Source organism: Balaenoptera musculus, chromosome 9 (assembly GCF_009873245.2).
Source record: "Balaenoptera musculus isolate JJ_BM4_2016_0621 chromosome 9, mBalMus1.pri.v3, whole genome shotgun sequence".
Lineage (NCBI taxonomy): Eukaryota > Metazoa > Chordata > Mammalia > Artiodactyla > Balaenopteridae > Balaenoptera > Balaenoptera musculus.
This window is the reverse complement of record NC_045793.1, coordinates 105,309,334-105,325,214: the sequence shown is the minus strand read 5'-3', so window position 1 is coordinate 105,325,214 and position 15,881 is coordinate 105,309,334. Positions and strand designations below refer to the sequence as shown.

Sequence of the window (15,881 nt, the reverse complement as noted above, 5' to 3'; positions counted from 1 at the left end):
ATGCCCTCGGACCCCCAGGTGAGGCCCTGCGGGAGCGGAGATGCAGGGCATCCATTCTCTTACTCTTTCCGCCCATTTCTTGTGTGACTGCAAAATCCAGGTTCTTGAACCGTCACTGTCTCACTGCGGTGGGACGCATATACCATTGGAGGGAACAGATGTGAGCTTTTATGACTTTCCTAAGGTGTTTGCTACACCTGAATGGGGAGCTGATTCCTCCTGGAGCATTCTGAGGGCCCTTGCGAGGAGAGCGCCCTGCCCAGCAGGGCCGCACCAGCCTGCACATCCCATCCGTTCTCTGTCACTGGTTTCCAGCCAGGTAAGAAGCACGTTGTTAACATATCCTAAATAATTTCCCAAGATTTTCGTTGGCTGACTGGCCCAAGGGCTTTGAAGTAGAGAAACAGACATTCCAGGCAATAGAAAATGAAGAACACTGTATTAATGTTTATTTCTAATGACAAGAAACAGAACATCAGTCCCTTATTTGTACAAAAATACCTGAACGTTTACAATTAGGTTCATGAGCCGAAGAGCTATGTACAGAAAGGAACAAAGCACATGGAATAAAGGTTTTGTCTCTTCGGTTAATCCCTTCCGCAATCCCCGAAAACGCCTACACATCAGGCCATTCTACGGTCACTGCAGGTGGCACTGCGACATCACGGCCCCCGGTGAGCCAGCCCCACTCCCTCCAAGGTGTGCCAATGGGTCAAACCCTCAGGTATTAAGTGCAGAAAAGAGAAGACGAAACATCTAGACGGAGGCACATACTTCAAGGTTTAGCAGACGGAAGAACATTCTGGAACTCTAACGCATAAGGTCACAGAGCTCTCCTACTTAGCGTGAATCCCCAGAGCATTTGGCGTTTTCCTTCTCAATTCAGACCAGGTTGCTACACGGAGTTTCCATTTAGAACAGAAAATCACAGGCAGAGATAAAAAGTCAACAGGCTCCAAAACGACCCTGAGCTGTCCCGTTTACATTCATGTCATTTAAATACAAAAATAAAAGTCGAATGTCCTTCAGCCCCTGGCTGGCCCGGCTGGACGCCTGCTTCTTGCAGGGGCTGCCTGTTTGCAGGTGGATCCCCAGCTGCCCGGTACAAGGGAGGTGGCTGGGGCCCTGGGAGGGTCACTCTCCGTGACAGTTCACTGCGGCCAGGAAGTACACACAGAACTGTGCGTCAGAGTCAAGCTTTAGTTCTGCTTTTAAATAAAACGTATATTTATAAATACGCAATACTGCCGATACTAGCTGTCTATTGGAGGGGGGAGTGAGTCATCTCACTGCTGGAGACTGGTCTATGTAAACAGAAAAAAGAAATTGGAGAGGTGTTTTTTTGTGTGTGTGCTTGATTTTTGTTTTTTAAAGGTTTTACCTCCAACCGGTGAAGAGAAAAATGTCTAACGGTGTAACTGGAGCATCAGTCCCTCCAATGGAAGCAGGCTGCCAGGTATGACTTGGAGAATGACCTAATTGTCAACGGTTGGAAAGATTAACAGGCTACAGAGAAACCAAAAAAAAAAAAAAGCGAAAAACCAAAAAAACACAATGCAATTGAGCATTCATGGTTAAAAACATGTTTTACTAAAAATGCTTCATTCGTCTAAGTAGACGCTTCATGGAAAACGAGTAGAGTATGGTTAGTCAACTAACACACAGTGTCTACACCACAGGCTGAGGTACAGCGGGTATGTGTCACTGTGTCCTAAGCCACGTGTGTCCCTTGGGAAGTGCTGCAGCGGGCGGGGTCCGGGGGATCCAGTGGCCAGCAGGCCAGAGGGGCCAGGGAAGCGTGGCAACCGTGATCTGGGGAAAAGAAACCGTCCTTCACCAAGCAGTCTGCCTGCCTGTCAGGGGAGCCTTTCCTGCTCTGCAGAGACAAGGCTACCCTCACATCGGAAGACTCGGCTAAGGGGACAGGGCGGAGGGGGGGACAACGCAAGCCACCGTCTGACTCAGCTCCTGGAGTGGGATGCAGAGTTGTCTTGGTAACCTGTCCTCAGCCAATACTGCTGTGAGGGATTCCTGACCTGGGCCAGCCGACGAGCCACCCACCGCCTTGCACGGGCTGGCTTGGGGCCGTCGGCAGGATGGAGGCCACCAAGCAAGACCTTCCCCTGCTGGGCTGCGGGGCTGCCCTCTCCAATGTCTCCATCTCTGTCGCCATGGACACCCACTGGACACGGAAGCAGACCAAGCAGGTGCCACTTCCTCTTAGGTCCTCTGATCCAGTGGAGGAGGGAGAGCGGCCCTGCCAGGCCGGCACCACTGCAGAGGGGGTAAGGCAGTGATGGTCCTAGAACAGGCTGGAAGGGCTGCAGCTGGGCCAGGCGGCCTGCTGTCCACCATGGGTGGGCGGTGGGTACCCACTGTGTCTCAGGCAGGCGGGCCTGCGGCCAACTACAGGCAGCCACTCAGCCCTGCGTGGTGTTTTCCAAGGAACAAGCCACCCGCAGTGTGGAGGGCACAGCCCGTGGAGTCGGGTGACAGCATGAGTGCGGGCACGTGCTCAGAGCAGGGGCTGGCAGACCACGCCGCCTGCCTGGCCACAAAACATGCCACGTGCCTACCACAGGAACACCTTTTGTATCAAAAAAGCTTCCAAGGAAACTGGGGAGGGCTGGGGTGCCAGTTGCCTGGGAGTGACCTGCAGAAGGTGGGCACCACCCTCTGCAAACAGTCAGCCTCTGGGGGCTGCCCCTTCGCAACTGTCTTTGCATCTTGCACAGACTGAAAAGCCACGGCCCCTCTTGCCATAAGCTGAATACAATATTGAAAACAAGGAGTGCAAAAAAGGGATCAATACAAAAAAGTAAACATATCAGTTTTAATTCTCAAGATTATTCCAGGGCGAGAGTTCATTTCCAATCACGTCTCTCCAGCTTGTGTTCCTCCATGGCCCAGCCAAGACCGTCATTCCAGTCTATTCTCGAGTCTGCTGTCTTCCGAGCTCCCCGGTGAGACCAGCGAGAGGGGCGCGGCCCTGCTGGATCTGCAGCAGCAAATCATCGTCAAGCCCAAGAACCCAGTCGGTCGTGGTCGGTCAGCGCCGAACGCGCCCATCTTGCTCCGAGCCCCAAGGTGCAGACAGACGTGTGTTCTGAACGACGCACAGACCTCTTCGCTCCAGTGTCAGCGTCCTCCAGCCTGCAGCCAGGGTAGACCGGAGGTCATAAGGCTACGCGGATGCAGTGGTGCTTCAGTCTGCAAGGCAGGACCCCTTTGTTCAGCTGGTAAAAGTCAACAAGCTGGATCAGGTCAGAGAATTTGGTGTTCCCGTCGTCAAGGCTGAAGAAGGTCTGCCCGTCATCCTCGCACTAGAGAGACACAAGAAGACCTGCCAAGTCAGAGGCCACAGCTCGGGGACAGAACAGGCCCCAAAGTCAGGATTAGTGCTGTCCACCCGTAGTGAGGCTCTAAGGGACACACATGGAGCTGGTGAGGTGAGCTAGAAAACGTCAGGGCAGGAGGTCATGGGGGGAGGGGTTTGTGCTGGGTGCTGCCAGGTCCCTAAGCTGCTGGGCAGAGAAGGTCCCCTGCTCCTGAGCTGGTCGTGGGCAACAGTCCCAAGCTCCTCCTGGCTCACCTGCTCATGAGGGTGAGGTTGACCAGTTAACCTGTGAGTGTCCACGCATTCAGCACACCCCATGGAGGAGGTGGGTGAGGTTGGTCAGTTAACCTGTGAGTGTCCACGCATTCAGCACACCCCATGGAGGACGGTGAGGTTGACCAGTTAGCCTGTGAGTGTCCATGCGCTCAGCACACCCCATGGAGGAGAGTGAGGTTGACCAGCTAACCTGTGAGTGTCCATGCACTCAGCACACCCCATGGAGGAGAGTGAGGTTGACCAGTTAACCTGTGAGTTTCCATGCACTCAGCACACCCCATGGAGGAGAGTGAGGTTGACCAGCTAACCTGTGAGTGTCCATGGACTCAGCACACCCCGTGGAGGAGGAGGGTGAGGTTGACCAGCTAACCTGTGAGTGTCCATGCACTCAGCACACCACACGGAGAACAGTGAGGTTGACCAGTTAACCTGTGAGTGTCCATGCACTCAGCACACCACACGGAGGAGGGTGAGGGTGACCAGTTAACCTGTGAGTGTCCATGCACTCAGCACACCACACGGAGAACAGTGAGGTTGACCAGTTAACCTGTGAGTGTCCATGCACTCAGCACACCACACGGAGGAGGGTGAGGGTGACCAGTTAACCTGTGAGTGTCCATGCACTCAGCACACCCCATGGAGGAGAGTGAGGTTGACCAGTTAACCCGTGAGTGTCCATGGACTCAGCACACTCCATGGAGGAGGGTTAGGTTGACCAGTTAACCCGTGAGTGTCCATGGACTCAGCACACTCCATGGAGGAGGGTTAGGTTGACCAGTTGACCTGTGAGTAGCCACGCATACAGCATGCTCGTGTAAGAGTACACAGCCCTGGGCTCTCACAGTAGGACCCCAGGCAACCTCCTTCACCCCTCTGACATTCACTTTGCTCCATTACGAAGCAAATGTTGGAACACTCTAAGGGATTAATGAGATCATGTAGGAGAAGAACCTTGCCCAGGTCATGGAATATTTGGTAGCTGTTTTTCTTAAAATGGAGGACATCTACAATATCTCCCAGAAATGACTATATTCCTCACATCGATTTTAATTGAATGAATTTTGAGATCAATGACTGCAATACAGTGCGGTCAGGAAAGTTGCCCTGCACTGTTCACACAGAGGAAGGTAGCCTTAAACCTGTGCCGATGCATAAACTAAGAACCACTTCTTAATCCACAAACTCTGTGGAGCCCCAAGCACATCCACAGCCTGTGTTTAAGCCCTGAGGTTACAATCTCGTTGCTACACTTCTCAAGTTCCTGTCTGTCTGATAATTCTAGGATTTGGGGTTATTTGGGACAATAGTATTACATATTCTGCTGGCCAGTACTTTTTCATTCTATTTCATATTTGAGGCTAAGAGAATAACATCTGGTTAATAATATAATGCAGCAGGAAAACAAAAAGGACTGTGGATGAGGCACTTTCCCGTGAATAACAGCCTCCAGGTTTGCTTATTACCATGTTTTGTGGAATCTGTGAAGCCTGGGCTGTAACCAACAGTCTGTCCCTCCCTGGTGGTCCAGGACAGGACACTGAGAGCTGTGAGGGCCTCATTTTCCTCGTTTATACAGTGAGGGCATCGGGCACAGCAGGAAGCGACTTCAACCGACAGTGCCAGGCAGGCTGCTTCCCCCCAGGTCACAAAAGACAACCCTGCCTGCCCTTCCCCCTCCCGTTCATGCCTCCTGTGCCTGCATGACTCTCCAGACAGTCGGTATAAAGTCCTGGGCTCAAGCACCCTTGAAAAACGCCAGGTCCCACTATGTGAAACGGATGCATTTGGTTACTTCAAGCCTTCTCAGGGCTTCACTTTGTAAAGGACAGAGTTATATCTGGCCACCCTCTTTCAGCAGCATATTTCCCAGGTCTGGGTTCCAGAGGAAACATTTCACGAGAGTTGTTATTACCTGCAGAATTGACCACTTCTATACAACAACATCTATAAGTACAATGTACATAACACATTTGGTATTCATTTTGTGTATCTCAGCCCCAACGGGACTACGCATTCTCGGAGGTGCTGACAACTGTCTCCCACACAACACCCAAGTCGTCAACTAGAATCTGAACTTGGGCACATGGAAGAGGTCAGTTACATTCGGCAAATCTAACCATCATCCTTAAAGAGAGTGGTGTTGACTAATACATCATAATCAATAATGAGGCTTTTGAAATTGTTCAAAGGGAGAATCTGTTTTCTGATCCAAGGACCCAGTGGAAGGATTAACACTTCTCTTTGGGGTCCACGGGTCAGTTTTCTACAGGCTTCCTGAGTCCCCCTGGTCCACACCCGCACAAATCAGACAAATCCTGAGATTAAGTGGCCAACAGCGCCCGTCTGCACAACCACACGTGCTCCTTCCTGCACCAGGTCCTGGGCTAACGGCTCTGCTCTGTGTCTGCCCATCATCTGACCTTGCTCTTCCCATCAGGTGCTGTCTCAGGGGCACCTATGAGCTACACAGGCGTGTCGGGGCCACAGTACAATGCCACTATTTTCAGTGTTCTTCTAGGGAAACACTGTTCCCAAGTTCAAAGAACCAACCTCTCAAGAAACTCCTGAAAAGATCTCACCGGTGAGCTTGAAACTGTCTGATGTTTACTGTTTCATAGTCTGCTTAGTTGAGACCTTGAAAATTGCACTGAGAACAAAACCGGCACACAGAAGAATAAGAATTAGTGTGAAAAACATCAATACTTACAGGTAAGATCTGGAAATTTTTAATTTTCTGATGATGACACAATGTGAGGACAAATGCCTTTGGATTACTCTGGCTGTCACGGAGGAGAAAAAGCCTGGGAATGGAAAGAGTCAATTGATTGTTAATTTAGAAAGTCCAGACTGAACATATATATGAATATATATATATATATATATATATGATGCTTCAGGAGGTTTTGGGAGCTGAGTGAGCTGTAGAGCAAGACCACCCTCCACACCCAGACTGCTTTCTGGCTGTCACTCTCCACTGAAAGGAACCAGGGCTCCTTGGGGACATGGCGCCTCTAGGGCTGAGGCAGGGAAGGTACAAGGTGACACTGGTATACTTTGTGCCAGAAAGTAAGAAAGCTGGCCCAAGAGGCAGTGTGGCCCAATCTGGGCACCCAAGTACATAACAGAAGGGATAGATTATAACCCAGAGACTAAAACAAGAATCCATGACTCCACACTGGTGTGATAAATAAATCATAGGCGAGGAAAAAAAGCTCTTCCTAAGAGCAGAAAGCCAGCTAAATAAATAGAGAAGGATGATGAATCAGAAAACCACTATTTGGCCATTTGATTAAGAAGATCTTTAGTGGATGCTGAAACCAGCATCAAAGTTTGAGGAGAAACAGAATATTTTCATAGTCGCAGCATCTACCCCCTAACATTTATGACAGAGGGACACACAGTAACCTTCTAATAGAGAAACCCGGTGGATACCACCTTCAGGTATTCGAGTTACCACCACCAGGAATGAGACAATCCACCCCAGCACCTCCTGACGGGATGCACTAAAGGTGACCCAGCATCACCTCCAGGGAGTTAGTAGACGGCCAAACCCGGCACGTTCTGCCCTCACAGGCTCCTCCAAGTGTCAAGACACAAAGGAAGACAAGGCACGTGCTGGTCCAGGGCAGTGCTGAGGCCAAGAAGTTCTTTTCCTTGGTGATGAAGGATGCAGCAAGGACCCCTGGTAAAATCTAAGTGGCGTGTCAGGTGACCGAACCACGTTCACGTTAATTTCCTAAGTTTTATAATGATACTGTGGCTTCCTAAGAGAAGTCCTTGCTTTTAGAAATTTTATATTGAAATAATTACAACTCACTCCTAAATGGTTCTGATTAAAAAACGAGAGAGAGAACGTGACAAAGCAAAGGTGCTACAATGTTCACGACTCAGGTGCCTGGGTAACACATATACAGGAGAATCCATTATATGATTCTTGCAAATTTTCTACAGTTTGAAATTACATCGAAAAGTCTACAAATAACAAGCGATGGCCAGGATGTGGAGAGAAGGGAACCCTCCTGCACTGTTGGTGGGAATGTAAATTGGTGCAGCCACTGTGCAGAACAGGATGGAGGTTCCTTAAATACTAAAAACAGAACTACCATATGCTCTAGCAATTCTACTCCTGGACACATATAAATGGAAAAAATGAAAACACTAATTTGAAAAGATACACACACCCCAATGTTCACTGCAGCAGTATTTACGATAGCCAAGATATGGAAGCAGCCCAAGTGCCCATCAACAGATGACTGGATTAATAAGATGTGGTAATATACACATATATACAATGCAGTGTTACTCAGCCATAATAAAGGACGAAATTCTGCCATTTGCAGAAACATGGATGGACCTACAGAGTATTATGCTCAGTGAAATACATCAGACAGAGAAAGACAAGTGCTGTATGATATCACTTGTATGTGGAATCTAAAAAATAATACAAATGAATATATATGCAAAGCAGAAACAGACTCACAGATACAGAGAACAAACTCGTGGTTACCAAAAGGGGAGAGGGAAGGAGGAGGGACAGATTAGGGGTATGGGATTAGCAGATACAAACCACTATGTATAAAATAGATAAGTGACAGGGATGACACAGTGTAACACAGGGAATTATACCCATTACCTTGTAACAGCCTACAATGGAGTATAATCTGCAAAAATACTGAATCACTATGCTGTACACCTGAACCCAACACAATACTGTAAATCAATTATACTTTAACTAAAAAAATACTTTAAAAATTAGAATAGCACCAAGAAGCATAAGTCACTGCTTTTACAGTGATTCCAGAACAAATCTGGAATCAGACGGGAAGACCAAGTTATTCTTTAGAAAGGAAGAGGCCCTAATCCCAGTGACAAAGTAGAAATGGCCTGAGAGGAAACATACTTTAAAGGTATTAGACACCAAATTGCGGTAATCAGCTAAACCATCAGTTTCTAGATTGTAATGTCAGAGGGAAGGCAGTTACATAACCCTGGGAAATCCCATGTTATAAAAGGTAAAAACGGTTTATTTTACTACAGGACCTCTTGGAGCCTTTGGAATGTAGATACTCATCCCGACTCCTTTAGGGCCCCAGCACGAGTTTTCCTATCTTACCTGACTCTTTACAGCATCTTTTATTACATACCAGCCCCTCTTTGATAGCATTTTGCAGGACACGTGTTCTGCAGGATGCACCTTGGAGATGTGAACTGGGATGGAACTGCACTGTGGGGCCGGGCGGGCGGGAGAGACGGGGCCTCGGAGCTGGAGCCGGACCCATGTGTGATACGCTCGGTGCCGGCGGAGCCCGAGGGCAGGAAGACGAGAGGGCCAGCTCCTCCCCCGGGCAGGGCTGCGCGTCTGCTTCTCCCAGTCTGTGCTCTTTTCTCTGAGTGTTTCACTAGCAGAAACCTGGGGGTTGGCAGAGCTCAGTCTTCCCGGAGGAGAAGCTGGGGCTGTGCTTCCTCATCCGAGTCCCCAGTGAATCCCCTGATGCTTCCTTCTGAGCCCCAAGGAGGACGCTGCCGGCCTGCCTCCCAGTTTGGGGTGTGACCCGGGAGATCCTGAGGCTGCCCCGCCGGCTCGGGTTTACAGGTCGTGCCTAACGGTCGTCTACACGGAGGAAAGGGGGTAGGGCCTAGGAGTCAGCGAGATTCCTGGATCTGACACTCGGGAGCTTCAGATCACGGGCCGCTGCCTTGCCAGCCTCTCCTGCAGGACCGTCTACACGCTCAGGGCTGTTGTGTAGTCAGTGTGGACACTGGAGGCATTGGTGATCGCCACCAGCAAACCACAGGCGCAGGGATTTCGGGGCGGGCCGGGGGGTGGCTACTGCAGAGACCAGGCTGGGAGCTAACATGCCACGGACGCCTCTGCTTAGGGCATCGGAAGGGAGCATGGAATGCAAGCGCTGAGGACCAGGGGACGCCTCTGCGTAGGGCATCGGAATGGAGCAAGGAATGCAAGCGCTGAGGACCAGGGGACGCCTCTGCGTAGGGCGTCGGAATGGAGCAAGGAATGCAAGCACTGAGGACCAGGGGAGGCCTCGCCTCTGTTAGGACTGAAGTCAAGGCTCTCGCGTCCACTCATGAAAGCGCAAAGGGGCTGAGGGAGATCAGAGTGATAGCACAGCTCAGACGTGAGGCCCTGGCACTGCACACACTGCCTCGCTCAGGACTCACAGCGGTCCTGTCCCCGTCCCCATTTTACAGTGAGGGAAGCGGGGCCCAGAGAAGTCAGGCAAACCCTCCAAGGTCACACAGCCAGCAGAAACCAGGCAGGAGCCCCGGCACAGCAGGAGCAAGTGCGCAGGTGGTTCCTCCGTGGCCGGTGAGCATCCTACGCTTTTCCGAGGCGGCTGCGTTAGCCCTGGGACGGCACCCCGCTCTGCCCCCGGGAGGGAGAGCCGCAAAGAACTCAAGTCTTGACAAAGACGTTGCCTTCCGCCCAGCGGAGGGGCCTGGGGCGCGGACAGAGGGACCAGCTCACGACAGACAGGCACAGGGATGGGGACTGGGGACAGCAAGGGGGCGGCGGGGCTTGACCCTGAGTGTGAACGAGGCAGGGGCGGGACGGGGGGCACAGAGCCTTAAACGCCGCAGGTCCCGACAGGAGCCCCGGGGGGAGGTCCGCAGGGGGGCCCACAGCGCAGGACTGGCCCCTTGAAAAGCTCCTTCCGTCCCAGGCTCTGGGACGGGCTGTCGGTGGCAAGAGGGGAAGGAAGGGAGTAGTCAGTGAGTGCCGGCCCCGCGGCAGGCCCTGCAGGCCCGGGGGTGTGGGCGCAACACGCACACATGTACACGTGTGCACAGACCCCTGCTTGCACGCGCGCACAGGTCACCTGCGGGGGGCCGCCTGGAGCCAGCGGACTTCAGAGCCGCCTCCCGGGTCGACTGCAGGCTCCGCTGTCTCCTTCCAGCCCCCCTCACCCCCACTCCATCAGTGATTTGGGGCTAAAGGTCTAGGAAGCGGCCCTTTGTAACGGCTGTGCATCTGGCCTGCCTTCCGGCGCTGTCTTCTGCTTGCTGTCTGACTCTCTACATTGGCTTCCCTCCATTGTCTCTGCAGGGAGGGGTAATGCCTAGGAATTGATTATTTAATTTACCTTGTTTTCCCGGCACATTTCCGCCCTGAACAAGGGGACGAACGGACGACGTGGCATCACTGCAATGACGCCTCAGGCGACGTCCCATCACCCTGCCTTTTGATTTTGCTAGAGCGCCAGCAGCCGGATGTTGGGATTGAAAATTATAACCTTAGAGGCAACTCAGACCCCAGGAAGGACAGAGAGAAACAAGGCAGGCGGGGGGAGGAAAGTTGGCAGAGGGATGCCCACACTTCTCACCAAGGCTGGACAGAGGCAAACTCGCCAATTGGCGCTAGACTCCAGGAAAAGTTGAAAGACAAACAGGGTTTAAAAAAAAAAAGCCAACACACAGTGCAGTGGACCTAGCGTGCTAACCCTCCCAGCCCCAGGACAGCTCCTTTTAATGCAAAGTGGGCCGGCTGGGCCTGAGCTCACAATCACTGGGGAAGCTTCTTCAAAACACACTGGTCCCCCGCGCCCCCTTCCTGAGCCTGGATGTGTCAGCCCCTCAGGGATGCAGGTGCCACCGCCCTGGGCCCCAGGAGGGATGCTGTGGCCACGGCACCAAGTGACACGTCCTGTGGAACCTTCACTTCTCTGGCATTGTCAAAAGCGGCTCTTTTGTCCCTTTCCTGTTGGCCCATTTCTGTCCCCCTCTAACGTTAAAAGAACCTCATTATAGGAATGAATCACTAGGCAATTGAAACTAACTCCTGACCTATGCTCTCCTGAACGCACACCGTGCCTTGTCTAACCTGCTGATTCTTTTCCTGGATAAAAAGAAGTAAGAATGAAGAATTAAGCAGTTAAAAAATGACTGGCTCTCTACCCTCAACAGCCCCCTGAGCAATCCTGCAGGCAGGTCACTTGGGCAAGATGCCATCTGAAGAATCATCCAGTCTGCATGCAATGGACAATGATTCAGAACCCAACCTCCTGCCTCGATGATTCACTGGAATTCTTCCCCTCCACCTGCCACCATTTTTCCCTTTAAACACTGTCATGGCTGAGCAGAATCTTCAGACTTGGTCTCAGGACATGAGTCCACCTTCTCCCCAGATTGCCGGCTTTTCTGATTAAAGCACCTTTCCTTTCTACTCACACTTGCCTCTTGAGTTATTGGCTTATGACTTACGTCACCTGGTGAGCAAACCCACTTGGCTTCCTTGGAACGAGTCTCACAGATGATACGGTAAATGGGACACCACGAGAACATTTGGGGGCTCACTTTGGATGGGGTTTAGGGCTGTAATGGGTAAGCATCTTGTCCTTGAAGCCCTGGGGACACACACAAACCTACAGGCAAAGAACATCACTAAGAGAGGAATTTCGGAGGGCTGGCTTTTCTCTCTCAGGCAGAAAGTTCAGAGGAGAAGCATCTTGTTTGTAGTCAGGAGGGGTCATCTCTAAGGCTCTAAAAGGGACTGTTCTATGATCAAGTGACATTTCAAATAAGTTGTTTGGAACAACTGTACAGCCACATGGGAAAAAAATCAGATCCATCTTTAAACAGTGTACCGGGATAAATAAATTCTGAAATGTACCTGGGATCTAAACACACAAACAAAAATGAACACACAAAAAAAGAAGAAATAATCATGAAAAAAAAGGAAGGAAGGAAGGGAGGAGAGAAACAATAGAAGTTCTAGAGGATAACATGAACAAACTCCTTTGTGATTGAGAAGCAGGAAAAACTTATATGACTATGAGTCAAAAATCCAGAAAGATACAGGCTAAAGGACAGAAAAGATAAACTTGACCATATTTAGAAAAATTGTATAACCAAAACCCAAACAAAACCAAACCCAAACCCAAACCCCCATCAGCTAAGTCAAAAAGACAAATGACAACCTTGGAAAAAATTGTTTGTAAAAAATGGATGTAGGGGCTTCCCTGGTGGCACAGTGGTTAAGAATCCGTCTGCCAATGCAGGGGACACGGGTTCGAGCCCTGGTCCGGGAAGATCCCACATGTCGTGGAGCAACTAAGCCAGTGCGCCACATCTACTGAGCCTGCGCTCTAGAGCCCACGAGCCACAACTACTGAAGCCCGCACACCGCAATGAAGAGTAACCCCCGCTCGCTACAACTAGAGACAGCCTGCGTGCAGCAACAAAGACCCAAAGCAGCCAAAATTTAAAATAAATAAAATTAATTTAAAAAAAAGTATATACAAAAAAAATGGATGTAGAAAACTGGGCAAATATGTACCGACAGTTCAGCAACACAAAAAGGATTGGAAATGAAACTGGCCCTTAATCATATGCTAGAGACCCAGCCTCCTAGATGAGGGAAAGGCAGGCGACTCTCAGACATCCCTGGGGAGGGGAATCGGGCCGTAGTTTACAATATTACCCATCCATTCAACACTCCCACTTCTACGAACTCACCGGCAAAGAGACACTAGCAAAAACATGAAGATGGGGCACAGTGTGTCATAACAGAAGCCTGGAAACAATGAAGCTCTATCGTGTGAAAGAGAACCCAGCAGGGGACAAGGAAGGGGGCAACCCTCCTGGCCGTCCCACCCCAGCATCCTCGGGTCGCAGCTGAGCTCAGGGTCGGACCCCCGTGGCCAGTACACGCCCCTGTTAAGGTGAGGCAGACTACGAAAACAAATGTGTTTTGCTTATATTTTAAAAGGAGACAACAGAAGGATAAACAAACAAACACTGATGAAAATGTTTACCAATTGTGGAGTTGGGAGCAGAGTAGAGTCACCAGGCAAAGTACCTTGTTTTATAACTTTTGACTTTGGAACCAAGGCAATGTTTTACATAGTTTTAAAAGCAGCATTAAACTGAAGAGGAAATAAATCAGAACCACTTAACAAAAATCAGAAACAAACAGAGGAATGAACCTGAAGACATGGCAGTTTGGTGGTGGAACCATGGAGAAGAATTACCTTAAGGTTGGTACTTTAACATGACCTGCCTGGAATATTCCTTAAGGATTAAAAGGGCTGCAAAGAAGTGTGAATTCAGTAGTACTGAAGTAATATTATCAATATTTTCATGATGTGATATGGGATACAGCAGACAAGTAGAATGAGGTAAAACAAATAAGTAAGTGACTGTCATTAGTAAGATTTTTCAGAGGAAGAGAGAGACAATAAAATCAAAGGCGTACACACCCTGTAATTTTCCATTTGAATTGGCAATATCAGTGTGAACCTGTTATCTATTTTTCAGTGTAAAAAGCCTATGTCCTAGTTCTGCCCACGGAAAAGACCTACCGATTTGGTTTTCAGACACCATTTCCCACTACAAAGAATTAGGGCCCCTAAGAGAATGTGTCACACCAGAAAGCAAATCTTATTAGTGTTGGGTCAAAAGAACTCAGGAACCAACTTGAAAGAGGCCTGCCGCATGGGACAAAAAGAGGGCATAGGGAACATCAAGAACATTAAGCTTGGATTGAAACAAATCAAACATATAGTATCTAAGTTCATCATGAGAGTTAAAAAACAAAACAGAACATCTCATTTGTAAACACTGGAAGATGGCAGAATACCGAATCATGATCCTGAAAACTGACAAAGGAAAGAGAAAACTCAAGCACTTAGCTACCTTTCCCAGAAAAACAAATATGTGATAAGGAAAAGGATTTTAGCTAAGGAATGATGAAGGAATAATAGAATTAGAAAACAATGACTCTGTGACCTCTAATGAAACAATAAACCTGGGCGGGTTCAGTTGCTCAGACCATTCGGTGTAGGGGGCTGGGAGCTGGACTGGGGGCCCGGGCTGACAACGCCAGACCCCCGCCCAGCCCGGGATCAGGAAGCAGGACAACTTGGGGTGAGCAGTACAGACAAGCAGCCCCGAAGCTCTGTCCCGGAAGAAGGCTCTGAGTCTAACCAAGCCTCTGCCCACACTTTACAGGAAACGAGGGAGACAGAGGCACACAGTCAAAGAGACCACAAGTACACAATTAGCAAATGCCCTACTTCTTCAACAAAGGAAAGATATGAAAAAAAAAAAAAAAGGAAAGAAAATGGAGTGGTGGGGAGACTACTATTATATTTAGGGAGACACAGACACTTCAACCAGACGCCACGGGTGGATCCTGGTTTAGACCAACTACATTTAAAGGACGTTCGTGTGTGTGAACATGATGGGACTTCTGAGGACACTAAGAAACTCTTGTTTATTTTAGATGCAACGACGATAGGGCCGTTGTCTCAGAAGAAAAGGTCCTTATTTTTCAGACACTCACTGAAATACAGTTACTAGTAAAAATTCCGAACGTCGGGGATTTCCTTTAAAATATCCCAGAAGAAGAAGGAAAAAGTAGAGGAAGAAAAGTGGGAGAAGTTAGAAGGAAGAAGAGGAAGGCAAAGCAGAGAAGAGGAGAAAAAAATAATAAAAATGTAAGAAGGGGAAGAGACCAGCTCAGGTGAGCAAATTCTGAAGCTGAGCAAGAGGTAGATGGGGTTCCTTACCCTCTCCTCTCTCATGGGAATTTTTAGAGTTCCATAATAAAACGTTTTAAAGATGAAGGATTTAAAGAACAAAAGGACTGTTGTGAGTTGAGCAGCTTCCGAGAACCTGTCTTTGGAGTAGACCCAGTGAGAGGCAGCTATGACAAGGATGGACCAGGGCATCCAACTAACTCGTCTGGGTCTCTTATCTGGGGGGGTCGGGGGGTGGAGGCAGGACTCGGGCTGAGCTCCGCAGGGACCATGCCCCCGGTCACGGTCACTCACATGTCTGCAGCCACACCCGGGGCAGGTTCCTCTCATTCACTGTGATGCTGAGCCTGGCCGCCGGGTTTGCCTTGACCACCAGCTTGAGAAGCATCAGCTTGAAAAGTGCTTGTGCACCGGGGTTGACCTCTTACCCTTGGCATCCCCGTGATGGCCACGATGCACCCAGGCTAGCCTGCCAGAGACCTGTGCCCAGGCACCTCGGCACACAGCCACGGCCAGCACTGGCCACCAGGCACGTGAGCTCTGCTGGCCCCGGTGGGAAAAGCCACCCAACCAGCCCTAATTGTGAGAAACGATACAGCTTTGCTGCTTTGTGTCACTAAGATCTGGGGTGGCTGGGGCAAAGGCCAATGACATAAGGCATAAAGCAAAAGGTGTAGGCAAGAAGATATGGTTTTCCATTGGCCCACTGCCTTATTAATCAAAAGTAAGCAACATGCGTTCTTCATCTGCTCGAATTTCACCAAGGAGGT

General features: G+C 49.8%; 1 protein-coding gene across 7 annotated transcripts in view; it reads right to left on the bottom strand.

The window, feature by feature from the left end:
* Positions 1 to 427: 427 nt before the first annotated feature.
* Positions 428 to 15,881, bottom strand: part of GRB10 (growth factor receptor bound protein 10) — a 211,862-nt gene continuing 196,408 nt past the window's right edge. For all 7 annotated transcript variants that reach the window (XM_036863950.1, XM_036863948.1, XM_036863947.1 and 4 more), the window contains 2 exons: positions 6,321 to 6,414; positions 428 to 3,323 (listed from right to left, as the gene is read on the bottom strand). In XM_036863950.1, coding sequence (XP_036719845.1) covers positions 3,177 to 3,323; positions 6,321 to 6,414 — 241 coding nt within the window. In that variant the 3' untranslated portion in view covers positions 428 to 3,176. The remainder of the gene's footprint in view (positions 3,324 to 6,320; positions 6,415 to 15,881) is intronic.